Source organism: Corapipo altera, unplaced genomic scaffold (genome assembly GCF_003945725.1).
Source record: "Corapipo altera isolate COAL_440 unplaced genomic scaffold, ASM394572v1 1, whole genome shotgun sequence".
Lineage (NCBI taxonomy): Eukaryota > Metazoa > Chordata > Aves > Passeriformes > Pipridae > Corapipo > Corapipo altera.
In genome coordinates this window covers 13,441,973-13,462,710 of record NW_020884873.1, presented here as the reverse complement: position 1 = coordinate 13,462,710, position 20,738 = coordinate 13,441,973, and the positions used below count along the sequence as shown (strand labels likewise).

At 39.5% G+C, this 20,738-nt stretch overlaps 1 protein-coding gene across 2 annotated transcripts in view; it reads right to left on the bottom strand.

The window, feature by feature from the left end:
* Window positions 1–20,738, bottom strand: part of CRY1 (cryptochrome circadian regulator 1) — a 39,560-nt gene that overhangs the window by 13,747 nt on the left and 5,075 nt on the right. For both annotated transcript variants that reach the window (XM_027657549.1, XM_027657540.1), the window contains exon 2: window positions 2,052–2,160. In XM_027657549.1, the coding sequence (XP_027513350.1) occupies window positions 2,052–2,160 (109 nt within the window). The remainder of the gene's footprint in view (window positions 1–2,051; window positions 2,161–20,738) is intronic.

The following is a 20,738-nucleotide window of genomic DNA, read 5'->3' as shown; positions in this document are numbered from 1 at the left end:
CAGAGGGTGGTTGGGCACTGGAACAGGCTCCCCAGGGAAGTGGTCAGAGCACCAGGCCTGACAGAGCTCAAGGAACATTTGGATGATACTCTCAGGCACATGGTGTGACTCTTGGGGATGGTCCTGTGCAAGGCCAGGAGTTGGACTCGATGATCCTTCTGGGTCCCTTCCGACTCGGCATATTCTGTGATTCTGTGAACCAACCAAAACTTGCCTGGCATGAAAGAGCCTTAAGGTGTTTGAGGCCTTTTGTAAGGATGAAGATAGATCAGATCTCTGCCCATTGAAGGAATTGTCCTTCAGCCTGTGAAAAGGAAACCCTTACCAAAACATGGCTGTGATACATTCATTCCCAGGGAATCCACATATGCAGGCATCTGTGATAAGACCCCTGACACGAGGCTCTACAGAAATTCCACTGTCTCCTACCATGACTTAACTAAAGCTATCTTTTCCCAGCCAAACTTAACTGAACTCATCTTGTCCACATGTGTTCATTCTTCAGGATCAGAATCGCTGCTCTCGTTTGAGACATTTAATGAGGATGATCTAAAAACCTTGGTTCAGTATTATAAGCCCTTCACTGCACTGCACATGCCTGATGTAAAGCCACTGCTCTGGCAAAAGAACCTGGGAGATTAATTACATTAGGTAGATGCATATTCCAGGTAGGCTTCGGCCAGAAGTGAAGAAGTCCTCAAGAGCTTCAATAACTTATTTGAGGTCAGAGGATGTCCTAATGTCCTGGTTTCCCCTCAGTGAACCAATACATGATAAAGACACTTTTTGGTAATTTGAGAAACCAGAAGACATAGACAGATGTCAATGTTCTTTTTTGATTGCTGTATGCTATCTATATAATAAGTTATTTTCATTATCTTCTTAGCATTAAAATTAATATTCTGAAAATATGGCAATCCAATGCTGTTAGGCATAGAAAGATCAGGCTAGTAGCAAGATCTGAAATAGGAGTTGTCCAAGTAGCCACTGAAGTATTTAAGAAATTTTTTCATATGTTGCTCAAACCCAGATGGCAACCTAACAACAGCAAGATCTTTGCCCCTATTTAAATGCAATCAAAGTAAGTTTGGCAGACAAATCTAACAAGCTTGAGTATCTCAGGGGTTGCAAGCAGCAACTAATGCCACAATACTACTGGCAGGAAATTCTTCACTCAGGAGAAATCAAGGAAACACCAGTAGGAGTATCAGCCAGTTAGCATTTCCCAGGGACTAAAGCACAAGAATAAAGATGGAAATGTGAGTTTTGGTGGAGTTTTCAGCTTGGTGTTGAAGACCTGGGAATAAAAATCTTGAAAATATGATCTCTTTGGAAAAATGGATATCTAATTTTTCCCCACAGTCTCACTTCTTTCAGTCACCTCAGTTCAAATCAATCTGCAAAGTGTTCATTTTTACTATCCTATTACAGTATTATTACCTTAAATACATTATTATCCATGGATGACATGTTAGTATCAGTAACAAACCCTCACAGATTTAATTTTCTCAATAATAAGACTCTTTCCCACAAAAACTTTAAACTTCTTTGACTAGAAATTGCTTTTTAGTTGCTCTATGCTTTTAACAAGCCTACTACTAGGAAAAGGTTTATTAAATCACCTTTAATGAAAAAGTAATCACATTAGATATTTGGCCTAAATAAAACATTGCTTTTACAGGTCAGGCTTTGAACCTGGATTCATGTGCACAGAATTATATTTCAGTATTACAAAGGGAACCTGAAAAGGAAAATGTAGTAATATTCAGTACCTACACTCAGCAAGCCATTTGAAATCAATTCCATTTCTGGAAAGAAAGAAAGCAAAAACCAGTAAAGTCTAAGAGCAACTCAGTTCAGTTGGTGATATGTACAGTAAAGGGGAAAAATTCAAAACAAACAGAAACAACCTTAATGAGAAACTGCAAGGACAGTTAAGTATTTGTATGGATAACTTGCACTGAAGTAAATAGTGCAAGAAATATTCCTAGTTGAAATCAGTTTGTCAGTCATATTTGTGGACAGAAACAACAACTGCAAGAGGCATTTACCTTAAACAGTCTGGGAAAAACATCTGCTGGCTGCCCACGAATAACAAACAAACGTGAATTCAGTTTCCGTAGATTAGCATCAAGATCCTCAAGACACTGAAGCAGGAATCTGCAAGGAATTGTAAGGAAACATTTATTTTCTGAGGCAAACCAGACCATTTAATAATAGAAAAAAGTAACAAAGAGGAATAATCCAACAATGATTATCAGACCTTGAGTATTTGGTGATGCATGCAGTTCACATCTGAATTACACTTGGCTTGCAGTAGCACAAGATCATATAATATAGTCAACAATCCATAACTCGTAAAACCAAACCGTGTTGTCATTTCAGTTTTCACCTCAATGCTATTCAACTCTGGAATGGAACTAAAAGATATTCTAGTCTTAACTAAAAACTACAAGTATCTTGTTCAGTGTAAACACAAAAAAAAAACCCCACTACAGAAAAGAACAACAAACAAACAGATAATCAGCTGTTGGCACACTGCTACTAAACTTAATCCAAGTCTCTCTTACAACACAGCAGCCTGAACTGTTACTAAAAATAGCAAAGCAGAGGAGTACAGAGTCATTATTATCCCTTCAGCCTTCATTTATAGAAATAGCCCTCTATATAACAGTTTCATGCATCTTGGTTGTAACCTCACCTGAATTATTTAATGAGCAAATATGCAATTAAGGAAAAAAACAGACTGGGGGGGTGGGATGCTGCAAATCTGCAAGTCTTCAAGAGAAACAGGTAGTTAGACAAAGGATGTTGAGACAGGTTCACATGTGCAAAGATTTATTAGTGGATATAGTAACTAAAATCTCCAGTGGTGAAAGTTCTTTGGAGAAAGAAATAAAAATGAAAGGAAGGAGAGGAAAAAAGAGCTCTACCTTGCAGCCAGACAGAAAGAGAGATGCCGGGGGTCCCCAGGTGAGTGTCCTTCCCCTGGACTCCTCTCCCATGTAACAAGTGGCTCCTCCACAATGTTTTTCTCATGTGGTCAGCAGGTCCAGGGAGGTGATCCTCTCCCTCTGCTCTGCCCTGATGAGGCCACATCTGGACTGTTGAGTCCAGTTCTGGGCTCACCAGTCCAAGAAAGACAAGGAACTACTGGAGAGGGTCTGGTGGAGGACTATGAAGGTGATGAGGGGATCAGAGCATCTCTCTTATGAGCAAAGGCTGAGAGAGCCAGGCCTGTGTAGCCTGGAGAAGAGACACCTGAGGGTAGATCTTATCAATGCATACAAATATCTTAAGGGGGGTGTCAAGAGGATGGGGCCAGACTCTTTTCAGTGCTCAGCAACAGGGCAAATAGGCGCAAAGGGCAATAGGCACAAACTGAAACACAGGAAGGTCCATCTGCATATGAGGAAAAACTTTTTTGAGGGTGACAGAGGACTCAAATAGGCTGCCCAGAGAGGTTGTAGAGTCTCCTTCTCTGGGGATATTCAAAACCCACCTAGACATGATCCTGTGCAACCTGCTCTGGGTGCACCTGCTTTAGCAGGGGGGTTGGACTAGGTGATCTCCAGAGGTCCCTTCCTACCGAACCATTCTGTGATTCTACATAGTAACATTTTTCACCAGGAGCTGCTCAAACCCTCTCAGCCATTTCTTCTTACAAAGCTGCTGGCATTCACCAAAGCACACGCTGCTCAAGACAACTGCTGAGTCAGCGCCTGCCGGTCATTAACCTCTGTGCACACACATGATTGCCATAAACCACAAGCTACACCCAAAGGAGGGGAAAAAAAGAGGTGATTCCAACACTGCAGGCCATTATTCCTGAGAAAACCTGCTGTAATGACGCTATGTGCAGGTCCAAGGTCACAGTGGTAACAGCTCAGATACAATCACCAGATGAATGAAAATGCTTCACCTTCTACGAGGGACATAATGTACACGATTGCTGTAGACCTGCTAACATTCATTTTCTGAAGATTTAGCAATTTGTAAGGGATGTCTACTTAACACACGTTGCTTCCAACTTTATAGGGAAAAAAACCTGACCAAAAATAATATATAGAAGGCTGGTAGGAACCCCCCCAGCTGCTATTAAATATCTAAACTGCGTAGCTCACTAGACCTGAAAGACTGAGAGCAGGCCTCTCGGCAGCCAGAAGAATACAATGACTCCTTGGCTGGCAAACTATGCTTATATGTTTTATGTCTGGAACAAACCACAAATGCCTAATTTTCTCACTTTGCTAAGTTTTGTTTTGAAAAAACTCTGAGGTAGTAAGAAGATAAAAAAAAAAACCTCCTGTATACCCATTTAGTTAGAAACCATGCAGGAGTCATTTTAAGAATCAGATGAGAACAGCATATGCTTCTATGAGAGACAACTTGAGCCCCATGTTCCCAGGACAAAGTCAACTCCATTTGGACTCTGAAAATTACAGCTTCACTTTATCAAGTTTTTTTGAAACCTGGAATGACAGACATTATTCATTGATCTTATTGATGTGAATCTCGCTTTCAAGGAGCATGTCCATTCACAAATCACTATAAAGACAAACTGCAATACTGTCCAGGATACCTTTGTAATAGTCCAGAGGAAGATTTTTTTGTGGTTTGGTTTTAGGGTGTTTTGTTGTTGTTGTGGCATTTTTGTTTTGTTTTTTTAAACTTCATCTCACCAAGCATAGGGAGAGGGTATGAAGAGAAACTGATGACATAAAATATTTATAACTATTCAAAATAAAAATCTGTATTTCAGGAAACTTTTCAGTTCCCTCTATTTTCTCAGTTTCTTTTCTTCCTACCTGACTGAGCAGAATATATAACTTCTAGTTTGGACTTGGTACAAAATCCTGTTCAAGAAGATTACATGCACTGACCCAGTCTCCAATTCACATCCAAGATCCCTAAACTTGCCCTTAATACTGTTTAATCTCTATTTGTTGGTTCCCCAAATCCACTCTATTATCTTACTTAACTATCTCTTACCACACTCAAGCATTTCAATCTCCATAAAACTCTTCTAGGTATTTAACAAAAAATAACAGCGTAGACTCAAACTGTTAAATATATGTAAGGAAGGGATCAGAAGAGTGGCCAGGGACACACACACAGAGACATTCCCCCTCACCAGGACAAAAAACAGAACAAATGAAAAACAGCCAAATCACCACTTGTGTTGCAAGACTCATGGAAAGCACACTTTCAAAAATCAAACCCTCGTGGCCCTATGATATCTAGAGTAATAGCAATGCAAAAGAATACTGCTTTTGACTTTCAGAACACAGATTCAGTTTACAAGTGGCTACTCAGAAGAAGCATGCAGTTTATTAAGCATATTTGAATCTTTCAGTTAGACCAAATGAAGTTTAACAAAACATGCCACAATCACCTATTTCACTTTCACCAATTATATTTATGCTATGCCACATCTAAAGGCATTTTCACATTAAAGTGTTAATAGGAGTTTTCTAACATAAAAGCCTTTACACAGATTTACAGAATCACAGAATAGTTTGAGTTGGAAGGGACTTCTAAAGGTTATCTAGTCCAACCTCTACTGCAATGAGCCTTGCTCAATTAAAAGTGAACCTTCTTAAATAACTGCATTTAGATACATTCCCTACCAAAAAACTTAATAGCTGAATCAACTACTTATCATAACCAAAAAGTTTTTACCTCCTCTTTTTCACGAGTACCCTTAAAACTTGAAGAAGCAGCACCTTTACTGTAGTTGACTGCATGCAAAATTATTTGAGCTTTCTCTCTGAAGAGATACACCAAATTGCTAACAAATACGTTCCTTTCAAAGTGTAACAAAAATTAAAATTAATGGTAAATTAGTCTGTGAACTGAAACCAAATATGAAACCTCCATCTCACAAAAAGTATCTTCCTTTCAGTATATAAGCTCTTGAGGCAAAGTTTCTTCATAGCAGCTGCAAAGTAAGAGCTACTAGGCTTTAACTCTTATTATGCTCTACACCAGACTGTGGTAGTTAGAAGCTGTTTAAACCTCTCCCTGCAGTAACAGGTCACGTTTCTGAGTCTGCAATCTCAACCAATTTTTTTTTCCCCTCAACCTAACAGTCAATGGGAAAGCAACTTTCTTTTTCACTTTGAATGAATTGTATGAACTACAGGACTTCATTAAAAAGACACAAAAAAGATGCATGGACATTTTTTATCGGATTGGAACACCAGTCCAGTTTTTAGTATTCGGTTTAAAATTTGCCTTGGACAAACCAGAAGAAGGAGATGTTCATTATTAATTTCACAGTAGCAAACCATGTGACATGGTTTGCAAACAACTGACATGATGGAGGGACGCAAAAAAGACTGACTTACTTTAACATGGGAAAGATGCTGATGCAAACCACACCTGTCTGCAAGCAGCATTCTTAGAGAGCATCACACACAACACCCAGAGACATCTAATTCTGATATTCAGAATTTTCATGAAAGCTGCTGCTGACCACATTCTTTAAAAGACGTGAACATAAAATCTTAGCAGTTTACTCCAAGAAACTCCACAGTCTTCCCTTCATACAAAGTGTGCTTGGGGTCTAAAATACAAACTAATTGTTCTGCCCCTCTACATCGTAAGAGTGATTGCCAGAAACAGAAAACATAAAACAGATCATAATTTTGGCTACCATGCAACTGAAATAAACTGGTACCATCAAAGCAGCTATTCAAAAACTTAAATAAACAATCGTTAACACAGTTAACTGTTAACAAAATGAACTAAAGTAAGCATATCACACAACATTCCTGGCTCTGCACTATTAACATGATTAAAGACTTTATCCAGGGAAGAAGTCAGAAGCAGTCTGTTGAAAAGGTGACACTTTTATTTGGGAGGCGACTAATAAGAAGGATACTTATAGACACACTATTTAAGGCTACTGTTAAGTCTTGTTTGGGGTTATTTTTAGGAGTAATAAACACCCAGAAACCCTAGTCACATGGGACCATCCTTGCCAGTATGAAATGAGGACAGTTGCTGGGAACTGAGAAGACTTAAAATGCCAATGATTTCTCTTTCAGGTGCCATTCACATCTGAAAATGGTAGTGGCTAAGCCACTAGGAATCATTTTTCTGAACTAATCCAGATTCTGAATTTAACAACTAGCAGGAGCATTTGACTGCGCAGACACACAAAATAAAAGAATTTAGTCAGGCTTCGCCATTCTGAGAAGGAATTTAAGAATCTGAATGAAAAAAACCAGTGCTAAAACTTGTTCTGTTCCTAAGTTTGATTAATACTTTTACTCACAACTGGTCAACTTCCAGCAATCTATCCAAACTTGTGTTTAACCTGTCTTTGTAAATACCTTCTATCTACCCACTACTCCTCACAGCAAGCCATTGATTTCCATCTCTTCAGCAACAGAAAAGCACGGCCAAAAAAGAGACCCATCTCATTATGGATATTTGATCAGCACCCAGACTTTGTCTATCAGAATTATCTTAGGCATCTAACATCTGCTACTGTTATTATTCCGTTCAATTGCTTTTTTCAACACTGCTATCAGATATTCCTCCTTCATCTTTCAGAGCTTAGTAGAGCTGGATTCAATAAAAAGAAAGAATATTATATATTATATAATACCAACCACATTTCATTTGAGTATAGTTTACAGCATTAGACCCCAATTGTATTAATCACACAAATCACACACCATTTATTTCTCTTCACGAGAAAAGAGAGCGAGCTTGCCTTTCTTTCACACGTATTTTGCCCTGTGTTTGGTAGATTACTATGAAAGTTCAGTATCAGGTAAACACACACCTCATACCAGCTTCTACAGGAATCACAACGCGAATATCAAATCTGATACTTCTCAGCGTCTCATACTGTGTTTTGGTATCTCAAATTTGATGCTTCTGTATACAAATATTTAATATTTTATCAGTAATTTTCCTGTTTGATTGTCACCCACCAATGTGTCTTAGTGCAAGCAGTATAGTCTTACGAAACTGTAAGAAGATTAAGCTCAGACAGGATTTAAGTGTTATGTACACTCCACAGCATCCTTTGGCAGCCAGCCACAAAAGTATTTTCCTGCTACCAAATCAAGGTCACAGAGGCATGCCTTATTGTACTACATCGTTTCAATGAATACCACATACAACTTTCACATCCAAAACCGGTATACAATAACAGATTTCATAAAGGTATTATCCTTTAATCATATACAAAAGAGCAGGAAAAAGTTCATGTTATTCAACACTAGATACTTAAGTGAAGTAGCTGTGGGAGCTAACTAATCTCCTGCAAGGTTGCTCGACAGTCAATGGAGAAAAAAACCAGCTCCCTGAGAGTGCAATTCAGGACTCCAGCATCTTTCATAACTTCGCAAGAGCTGATCCACTTGCAAAAAATAAAACCAAACATTGACCATGATGTGGGCCACTTGGCTTTTTTTTCCTCTAATATTTACTACTGTTATAATCTTCAAGCCAAAAGCAGAGCTGTGACAAAGGAAGAACACAAGATACACCCAAGCCCATGTACGGCTGTAAAAACAGTTCTAAGAAAAATAAAGATTCAATTCTTTGAAAATGGATGAAAGAAAGGACTCCAAGCTGAGTCCTTTTGGATGAGTCTTCTTTGACCCTAAGGAGTAAAGATCATTTCACATATGGAGTGGGACTAGAATATCAACTATAACAAACAATACTGCTCTAATAAAACAACAAAATCATTTGAATCAGACTTAGCTCACACTGGACAGAAAGCCAGCATTCCTTACATACCATCCGTCATTAATCTTTTTCCAACCGAACTGTGTTTTCCAGGTTAGCATTTCCCAAAGGAAGGAAACACACAATTTTTTTGTCCTATTCAAAAGATGTTCGTATTCTTCCAGAGATGAAGGAAGCAGAGCAATAAATAGAATTACAACCTTGGACTTCTGGAGAGCTATTTTTGGCCTCTTCAAGGACCTACCTGGAGGAAACCCATGAGTTAAGGCTCCAAAAGGTAGAGAGGTCTAAGGGACCTGGTTAATATTCAAGCATCACTTCCCCCAAGCTAAGGATCAGTGCATCCCTACGAGTAAGAAATCAAGCAAAAGGTCAGGAGACCTGTATGGATGAGCAAGGAGCTTCTGGCAAAACTGAAACAGAAGAAGTAAGTTTATGGAATGTGGAAAAAGGGACAGGCCACTTGGGAGGAATATAGGCATGTTGTCAGAGTATGCAGGGGTGTGATGAGGAATGCTAAAGTCCATTTGGAATTGAATCTAGCAAGGGATGTCAAGTACAACAAGAAGGGCTTCTTCTATACCTTCCTATATTTTGCTAAAAGTAGCAAACAGAAGACTAGGAAAACTGTGGGCCCACTGCTGAATGAAGTGGGTGACAAAGGATACAGAGATACAGAGAAGGCAGGGTTACTGAATGCTTTCTTTGCTCAGCCTTTACTGCTAAGGCCAGCCCTCAGGAATCCCTAATTCTGGAAGCAAGAGCAAAAGTCTGGGGAAAGGAAGGTTTTTCCCTTGGTCAAGGAGGATCAGATTAGACAGCATTTAGTAAACCTTTACATCCACAAATCCATGGGTCCCGATGGGATGCACCCATGAGTGCTGAGGGAACTGACAGATGTTATTGCTAAACCAGTCTCCATCATCTTTGAAAGGTCATGGAGAACATGAGAAGAGGTGCATGAGGACTGGAGGAAAGCCCATGTCACTCCAGTCTTCAAAAAATGTAAGAAGGAGGACCCAGGAAACTACAGGCCAATTGGCCTCACCTCCATCCATGGAAAGGTGATGGATCAACTCATTCTGGATGCCATCTCTAAGTATGTGTAGGAAAAGAAGGTTATTACGAATATTCAACACCAATTCACTATGAGGAAATTATGCTTGACCAATCTGACAGCCTTCTATGAGGAAATGACTGGCTGGGTAGACGAGGGGAGAATAGTTGATGTTGTCTATCTTGGCTTCAGCAAGGCATTTGCCACTGTGTCCCATAAAATCCTCATGGCTAAGATCAGGAAATGTGGGCTGGGTTAGTGGACAGGGAAGTGGGTTGAGACCTGGCTGAACATCACAGGACTGTAACCAGCGGCGCAGTCCAGCCAGAGGCCTGTAGTGAGCGGTGTTCCCCAGGAGTCACTCTTATTTAACGTACTCACCAATGACCTGGAAGAAGGGACAGAATGTACCCTCATCAAGTTTGCTGACAATACAGAACTGGGAGGAGGGCCTGATACACCTGAAGGCTGTGCTGCCATTCAGCGGGACCTAAGCAGGCTGGAGAGATGGGCAGAGAGGAACTTAATTTAGTTCAACAAAGACAAGTGTAGGGCTGTGTAGGGAGGAATAACCCCAAGTACCAGTACAGGTTAGGTGTTGACTTGATGGAAAGTAGCTCTGTAAAGAAGGACCTGGGATTCCTGGTGAACAACAGGTTAACCACAAGCCAGCAGCATGCCCTTGTGACCAAGAAAGCCAATGGTATCTTGGGATGCACTAGGAAGAGCACTGCCAGTGGGTTGAGGGAGGTGACCTTCCACTCTACTCTGTTCTGATGAGGCCACATCTAGAGTGCTGTGTCCAGTTCTGGGCTCACCAGTCCAAGAAAGACAAGGAACTACTGGAGAGGGTCTGGTGGAGGACTGTGAAGGTGATGAGGGGATCAGAGCACCTCTCTTATGAGCAAAGGCTGAGAGAGCCAGGCCTGTGTAGCCTGGAGAAGAGATACCTGAGGGTAGATCTTATCAATGTATACAAATATCTTAAGGGGGATGCCAAGAGGACGGGGCCAGACTCTTTTCAGCAGTTCCCAATGACAGGGTATAGGGCAGTGGGCACACACTGAAACACAGGAAGCTCCACTTGAATACGAGGAAAAGTTTTTTTACTGTGAAGGTGACAGATCACTGGAACAGGCTGCCCAAAGGAGTTGTGGAGTCTCCTTCTCTGGAGATATTCAAAACCCATCTAGACACATCCTGTACAAGCTGCTTTGGGTGAATCTGCCTTATTGGGGGGGGTTGGACTTGATGATCTCCAGAGGTCCCTTCAAACCCCAACCATTCTGTGATTCCGTGAAATAGCAATCTGTATTTGGTTCCTATTTTGTGAGCCATACATCACAGCAAATAGTGTATTTAGCTTCTAAAAAGTCTGAATCTTAACTTCACATTCAAAGGGCACCTATTACTCATCTAAACTATTCTCATATAACTAGAAACGAACATCTCAAATTACTTCATGTTACAAAGGTCAGCCTTCTGGTGATAGGAGACTAACAGCTTCCTAAATCTCTTTCCTCCAATGTCTTCCATTCATTAACATATATATTCTGTGTTTATTTTTTCCTAATCCTCTAATTCCAATCTGATAAATCAAAGTCTTTATTGTTTGACTTTAATTCCTTATGCTTGCTCTTTCCAGAGTGAAACCGGTTGGATCCTCAAAGGAAAACCCAAGAGCAAACAAACTGTACTGGGGACAGCTGGGAAAATATTACCTAAGAGCAAATTACAAAACTAAGTTACTTGAGAATACAGACATGCTCATATATAAATAAATTGAAACACCCTATTCTCATGTATCCAAGTTCTCTTATTTAAATGAGCAGCTAATAAGGCTTGATGTAATTAAACCAGAGCTGGCCTGCTTTATAAAACAGTTCAGCCACGTTTTTTTGGCAATTTAAGCTGTCCATGAGAAAGTAACAGCTATGGCTTATTTCAAAAGAGCAAGCACGATAAGAGCACTCTAACAAGATAGTCTTGCAATCTGATTCCGAAGGACAGATTTTACGCTGCCCTTTATTTAGTTTAATAAAACCATTTTACTTTCCTTACATTAAAGTGACTTTTTAAGGTTACAATTAGTGTTAGTAAAATTTTGCACAGTTTTAAGTTCCCTAGAAATGAAACAGTATCTAAAATAAATATATTTCTCAACTACACTGTATAAATTGCAAGTCCTTAAGGTACAATTCCATCATCTCTGGCTTCCCATATCTGAAAAATCTATTAAACTAATAGAAGAGAATTAAGGATAGAGATGAAATCCTTTAGCAAGCACAGAAATTGGTAGAAAGCTTGGAAAACAGAAAAAAAAATTATCCTGAAGCTATTCCTGGAAATCTTAATTAAAATTGACTGGTACCCACCTTATGGTGATCAGACACTCAGCATTGTCTTAATTTCCATTGCTACTCTTATGAATCAAAAGGCAAAAATATTCTGAACTGATCTTTCAGAACTGAAAGTAGTCATTTATACCTGAATACAAGGTAAACATGATCAAAATGTATTCAGGTTTTTGTGTAATCACGTAGAAAAAAAAAAATTTAAAAATCCCAAACAAAAAACTGAAACACAGCTTTGTTTATCACGCTGCGTAAACACCAAAAACCTCCACTTTGCCCCAAACTTCCTTAGTGTGTGGGTAGACTAATGGAGGTAACTTCATGCTGCAGGGGCCTTCCATCTCAAAGTCTAGAGCGGATGCAGAAGATGCACAGAGCTCAGTAACATAAGTCCTGGAAAACAGGACTGAAGAATAGTTCAAGATGGAAAAATTCAAATAACCTCTAGATAAATGTGCTATCTTCATCTGCCAGAACTACTGCAGTTCTCTGAAATACTGAAGGTCAGGACCAACTGCAAGTACTTCACTTGAAGTAACTAAATTGATCTTGAAGTTACACAGTACAGTTACGCAGGAGACTGATAACTAAAAAGTGAAATTCAGTCATCCCTGGAGAAGTCATAGTAGTTTAGATAAAGCAGTATTTTATGAAGAATGAAACCTTTACTATAAAAACTTTATTTTTGCATTTTCCCTGTCTACCTATTTCTTTCAGAAGACAAGAATGAATTACCAAAATTCACTTCCTGAACACCAGTGACAGATTTTTTTTATTACTTTATTGAAAGAATAAAGGTAGACAACTGGAGAATATAATTCTACACAGAATCACTGTATTTTTTTCCAGGTTGCTTGTTCCAGCATTAGAATTAATAGCAAAACAAAAGACGCAGACAGGAACACTGCCAATTTGAAAATAAAAAAGGGGCAGGCTCCAAGCCCACCTTCCTGAAGGTGGATAAACTTTGTTGGAGACAAAGTGGTTAACATAAGAGCAGTTGAATAGCAAGAGAAACTATTAGCATTCCAGAAAAGTAATACTCATAGAATCATAGAAATACCCTGAGTTGGAAGGGAACTACAAGGATCACTGAGTCCAACTCCTGGCTCTGCACAGGACAGCCCCAAGAATCACAAGGACAGCCCCATGTGCCTGACAGTGTTTTCCAAGCACTCCTTGAACTCTGGCAGGCTTGGTGCTGTGAGACCACTTCCCTGGAGAGTCTGTTCCAGTGGCCAAGAAAGAAAATTTTTAAGAAAAAGGAGCATTTTGTTGTTGTTGTTGTTGTTGTTTTAACTCTAAAGTTATTTCTATAGACAGAATTGATAGCGGAAGATTTGTAGGTGCTGAACTCTGGAAACTTAATCACCAATTATAAATATTATGGCTATGCAGAACCTTCAAGCAAAAAGAGATGTTTCCCACTAAAGGTCAAACTGAATAAAACCAAACCTTATTTGCTTTAATCCCCCTACATCCAACCAACATGACAAGGCAAGACCAAAGAGAGAGGGGAGGGTGGGGGAGAGGAGGAGAGTCCACAGAGCCTGCAGCTTTCATTGTTACATATCTCATAACCTGATCATTTCCTTATAGCACTTTTAAGAAGTTTCAATATGAATCAACAAAAATAGTTCCGTAAAGTAGGTCGTTGCTGCAGCAACCAGGCGGCTGTTTGGACTACTCCCTGCCACAATGACCTACTTTTCCAGTTATACGTAACCATTGTAGTAAGAGCCGAATTTTCCTTCCCTATGGAGCTGCTCCAAGAGGATTCCTGCACCACAGCCGAACTTTATTCCTAGCTGGGACAGAGAAAGGCTTCATTTGAGCAAGTACAAGCAGCAGGTCGGTTCTGCTCCTCTGTGTCATATTTAGAAGCGTTAGTGGCTAAAGGTTAAGTGAAACCTAATATGAGCTCAGAGTTCAAGGAGTATCAAGCCAGTGTTCAAAATTGGAGGAACTGATAAAGAATGGAAAGGAAAGGTGTGAAAAGGAACAGCAGCTCGTGAACAGCGTGTCCCCTGCCAGAGTCAACAGCTGGCATCAAACTTCGGCACAAACAGGCTGCTCCAACACCACCATTCAAGCACAGGCTAATGGATGTGATCCTTCATTACAGATCTAAATAACTAAATCTGCATAAAAGAAAAACCCTGGTGAATGGCAGGTAAAGCTAACATGTTTTTAAACCCCATTTAACCCTGCATGGGCTGGAGAGGGGAGATAAAGGTACCTTACAAATTTAGGAAGAAATGTTGACAATTACAAAATTTCCTGTTTCCTGTTGCTGTTAATAACTATTACCTTACGACAAAGGAAAAAAGATCACCAGTGCAAGTTTTCATTAAAGTATATCTTAAACCTATAAAGGAAATAATTATCTCTGTAGAAATAAGCCTGTAAGGTTTCAAACATCAATCAGACTGACTTGTACTTAGGTGGTTTTTGATCAATTTATCCAATTCCAAGTTCAAAAGCTTTAATTGAAGGTAAAATGTAAGAGCTACAAGAAGAAGACTAACACTTCCAAGTAAAAAACCAACTCATTCCAAGAAAAGGCAAGCCAGGCATTACCATATAGTACACCCTAATTAAAACTCCAGTTAACAGAAGGATTCTGACAGATACAGCCCATTTGATAAAAGCAGAAAAACAAAGAACACAGAAAAGCTCTCCAAAGGTTACTTTACCTTACGTCTTCTTAAAACTTCTAAGTTCAGCAGGAAAAACTGCAATTGGTGACAATATGGTACAGAGAGCGGAAAAGCTTTTGAAATTTCCTCCACACCTTCACTTGGGTACAAATCACTTATATTGAGATAACTGTTCCTAAAAATCTAATACTCTTCAAACCGAATATTTAAAAAACCATCCAAACCCCCTAAAAATTATTTTTTACTTTACCACTGCACTTGACAAGCCCTAGAGCAGCAACTGCAAAGGTTGGATTCTGGAAGGAAGAAGGACTAGTAGAAGCAAAAAACTGTATAATTATGAAAAAACAGGAAAGGCTGCTGCTGCAAGAGCAACACATGATCACTAGTAACACTTCTCAATTTGAATGCATGACCTCCAGTGCCAAAAATGCAAGCTCCATTGTGCTGTCTTATATAGAAGTAGTAATGAACTGGACTAAAACTTTCAGTAAATGCAGCATTGAAGAACTTTGCCTTGTAAAACTAACACAGTATTTCAGTGTTGGCACTGAAAGAGACAGGTTGGTGGAGTTATATTTAAAAGAATGCAGAAGGCCAAATTCTAAAATGTAATAATAGGAGGATTCACATTATCCCCCACAAACTCATGATTTTCCTCATGGCTTAGAAGAAAGATACATTACTCCTGAAATAAAGTACTTCTCACCAGTGTATTTACTGCCAACTAGTTTACAGAAAGGAAATTTCAATTGAATGAAAAACCCCATCTCACTGAAGAACACCATGAACTATATGATCAAAACCAATTTTATAGGGATCTCCTTAGATTAAGAAAGCCTTGAAATAAAAGGGGGAAATACACCACAATTAAAGCTGAAGAGTCAACATCACAGCAATTTACAACTTTTTGCTTTGTCATAAACTGAAGAAACTGCACATCAGTAGATGTTTCCAAGTCATACCAATGAAAGAGTATGCTGGAGAGAAAAAAATATTAAAGTCTCTTATAGCAAGTCGTTTAAAGAAGCATTCACAGGATTTAGGATATACTGTGTAATAGCAGTAAACAACAAATAGCTCCCCTGTCTAAAAAGAAACAGATAAAGCACAGTAAACCAGACCTTATTAAGCCTGTCATCTACTGAAAAATAATGATGGAAAGTCACAGGAATTATCCCTAGGCAACCCAAATAAAACAAATAATTCAGATGCCATCCTTTGCTTGATCACCCTCATTAAGACTTGGATGGTTTCGACTTCTGGAGTTCACTCACAGCAAGACTTACAAACAAAGAACAAAACCAAAATGCAACCTCATCCCCAATCAAAGACCCTTCTGAAAACTGGATGGCAAAAAATTACTCTGCAGAATATTTTCTTTTAAATGCATGTCTCAGTTTGCAGATGTAGTCATGCTTTTCCCATGAGAGGGGAAACAGGAAAAAAACAATAGGCAATCTCTGCTGAAAGTTGGAATGTTTTCTTCTGCTTTAAGACTACTAGAAAAAAAAGAACTTGTTTATTCCCTAGAATATGAAATATGAAGGAGAAAAAATGGAAAAAAAAAATCCCTCAATGCCACAAAATTTACAGACAGAAAATTTCAACTCAGAGGAAACTCACAAGAGAACACAGGAAAGACAACATTTACTCTATTCTTCAGCGAATCCAATATATTGGAAATCAAATTATTAACTACTTTCAATGCCAGTTGCTCTGTAAAATGTAGTTTCACAATTCTCTGTATGCTTCTCCAGAACTTCAAAACTGCAGAGATAGTGAAACTCAGGTAAAGCTTGTCATGACTTTCTGTACCTTCAGTGCACAGCAAACTTGTAACCAGGCAGACCACGACCATGTTTTATGAACTATGTAAGGCCTGAAGCAACAAGCAGCCCACATGAACAAGTTATCTATTTATTTATTCCTCTTCCTGATTCAAGTTGCCCTCTCCTATTTCTGTTCTTTCAGTCACTACTTTACCCTCCTCCCCCCCGCCACTTGCAGCACAGTTTACCCTTCACCCTCACCTGTCACTGAACTCCACAGGTTCCTTACTATAAAAAATAAAGCATTTCCTAGGTCATGTATTTCACACTTTGGATTGAAAACAGATAGAAAACCCCAAGTTTTCCTTTCAGGAATTGTTCCTAAGTAACCTGTGCTGTAGACATTTCATCTCCATCACTGAAGAATTAATAACATGTCTTCATACTTTACAACATCCCCATATGAGCTTAAACAGAATTTTTTCACTTTTCTGGTTTTCGTTTTGAAGGGATAGGGACTTGTGTTCTGAAAGGATAAACTTACAGGGCAGGAACTTTACAGCCTTTACTTTTCAGGTCTGTGAAAGAGCCACAAGCATCCTTATAGATGTTAGAAAAGAAATGCATGTGAGTGAACAGGAAAGGAAATGCTTTTCTACAAATCAGAAAACAGCAAGAAACAGTAAATTTCTAAAGCAGGCCTAGAAAATGTACCTAGTTTAGCTGCAGGAGGAAGCAATGTATAACACAAAGGTGGATATCACCACATGCCTGTCAACACAGAAATCAGATTTGCAGGACACATCCTAACCAATGTTCAACCATGTGAAATCCCTTCGATCGCTGATAATCTGAATAGGTTTTGTTTTATTGCAAGAAACTTGTTGCATTAGCACTTTTCAAAGAGATTATAAGCAATAGTTTGACACCTGAATTTACTTCTGAAACCCTGAGTATTATGAAATTCTTATTTCCTACCCAGGTTTACCAACATTGAATTTCAGACCTTTCAAATACTAATGCAATTTCTAAAAAAGAATAAAAAAGTACAGAATTTACAAAAAACTATGCATATTTTAGGAAGTTCTGTTCACTGAAGCTCAGTTACTGTCTAAACTAATGCTAACAAAGCTTAAGTGTTCATTTTTATTATCTCCACCAATAATTGGTATGCTCTCATATTTGTAACTGTTCCAAAAGTATAGACATACATGTAGACTTTTGCCACAGCCATCTCCACTCACACACTTGAACAGAACATTGAAATACTGACCTGTCCTTTCCAGTCTATCCTTCACCTCCGCTAAAGCTTTATTACCTTATAGAAAAAACATTTACACACACAAAACTCCAAAGCAATGAAAGCAAAAGCTTTATGGTGACCTGAAAAACAAATGGAGGCTTCAGGGTCAGAAGAACAATTATAGTTCACCTCTTGACCTAGATTGCAAAGAACGTGGAAGCCAGAAGTACACAGAAGCACACAAATTAGCCTTGCTCCACAATAAATTCAGAGTTCTGAGAAATCCAGTGAAATGTATTGCACCAGAATACGATGAAGTTCTTACTCTGGTAATCAAATCCAGTCCTTTCCTAGAGGTTACCAAAGGTACAGCTATAAAACCTGCTAAAATGTGACATGCAAATGAGTAAGCCCATGGAACACAAAGCCACGTACACTCACACTACTTACACAACTGACTCATGATCAAGCTCACTTTTGCCTTTTTAGGTCACTATGGGAAGGTCACAAAATTCCCTGAAGCAAAGAGTTTCTTTCAATATGCAAATAAATACATCACAGGCTTTAGTGTGACTTCTACACTGAAAAAATGGCCGACTTTGCCGGCAGCTTGACCTTCCTCCTATCACAGGTTATATAACTAACCTGAAAACCTGCCAGCCACTGAGACAGAGCATGGAAAAGAATCACTTCTGAAAATAAAGGCTTCCAATCTGTACATAAACTGCAAGAAACCAAAAAGTTCAGGCAGTATGCAATGATAAACGGGCTTTTCTGCAATACTTGCATAATATGTTTAAAGAGTAGCTTGCATTGGTAGGAATAAAGACATTTTCATAAACTGGAGGAGAATATACTTTATTGCATTAAAATGGCCAAAAGAGAATGATAATATATAAAATAACTTGCTTTGAACAACTGTTGCAGAATTCATTGACACTGCTACATACTGATCAGTTAAGGGAAAAAAAAATAAAATTCTGTATTCTTGATTGCCTAAATACAGCTACTTTCACAGTCACCACAGATGGTGTTTGTTGGGGGTTATCACCCTCCTCTTTTGTGACCAGAGCAGGTAACACTGCAAGTTGCAGACAGAATACCTTCCCCTACTCAAATAAAGAATGTGATCTATTGATACTTAAGTAAAATAAAAATAGATTACTTGTCTCGAGTGAAAGAAGACTGAAATAATACTATTCAGTTGTTTCAAAACTACATTTCTCCCTTGGTACTCAAAGTCCACACACTACTTTTACATATCAAGAACTACCCAGGTCTTCTCTTGATATCCACAAATCCAGACATCAGCGATGTAAAACCAGCATCTAAAACCTCAAAACTTCTTACCTTAGGAATTAAGATTCCTTTCAGTCAAAAAAGCAAACTGTAAAAAATGCTCACTTGAATTCTTCTGGCCTACAGTAACTGCTATTTGCAAAAAACAACTTACTGAACACTTAGTATAAAATTGGATTTGGAGTACCACTTGCTCTCTCTAGACCAACCAGCCTAGTCTTCTTGTCCAATTTAATAATAATTACATTACAGAATCTGGTGATACAAGATCCTTCACCAAAATAAGGAAACAAGCATAGTGCAATTTCTCAGCTAGCAGGTTTATTTCTCACATTCTGACAGTTTGACAGAAAATAAATTGTGCCTTTTCCATAACACAGTAAAAAGGCCAACACTTATTTTCAACAATATAACTTCGAAGGGTGTCAACAAATGGCAAGTCACAGAAGAAACCAATAATCCTCTTCCAAAAACCAGCCTGTGGTTAGTACACACATGAGCAACGCGGGCCACAGTTACATGGCCACTGTAATCTGGCTCAAATCCACACTGCCATTGAAAGAAATGGAACCTGCCCTTCCCATTCTTCGCCTCTTCACCACTACTACTGTGACCTTTTTGCTGGCACAATCTACCACAGAGCTAATCCCACCAAAACTGGTAATTAATCTCTTTTGGACAGATTGATGAGCTGAAGTGGCTCACCACAGGGCTGTGAGCTATCATAAAAGGGTGGAACCAACCCTTTCATCAACAACGCAGGATTAAACCCATGAGGACATACGTCAGTGTGCTTCGGTGACGTACTTTGTAATAGGACTCGATCATATAACACGAATTATAGAGGGAATCAAGGAACTGAGGGCATCCCATCACAACATGCAACTCTGAAAAGGAGCTACAGATTTTTTACAGATTATTCGCCCTCAATTTAGTGGGCTGGTTGAACAAAAGTGCTCCAAGTGGCACACACTGCACTACAGGCGAAGCTACTCATTAAAGGGTATCATGGATTGTATTGGGTTTGCACAGCCAGGTTTTGGTTAGCAGGGAGGTCACATGGGTGGCTGCTGTGAGAAGCTGCTGGAAACTTCCCAAATGTCTTTCAAGACCAATGACAGACAGCTCCAACACAGACCTGCCACTGGCCAAGGTAGCACCTCTGGGGTAACATATTTAAGAAGGGGAAAATATTACTGCTCAGGAGCAATTGCAGCCAGAGAGGAGTGAGAATATGTGACAGGAACAACTCTGCAGACACTCAGGTCAGGGAGAGAGGAGGGTGAGGAGGTGCTCCAGGTGCCAGAGCTGAGATTCCCCTGCAGCCCATGGTAAAGACCATGGTGAGGCAGGCTGTCCCCCTGCAGCCCACAGAGGTCCATGGTGGAGCAAATATCCACTTGCAGCCCATGGAGATTCCTACACTGCCCAAGGGAGGCTGTGACCCTGTGGGAAGCCAGTGCTGGATGAGGCTCCCAGCAGGACCTGTGGACCCGTGCAGGGCAGAACCCACACTGGAGCAGGTTTGCTGGCAGTACTTGTGACCCCAGAGGGGACCCAACACTGGACCAGTCAGTTCCTGACAGGTGGAACCCTGTGGAAGGGACCGATGTTGGAGCAGTTCATGAAGAACTGTAG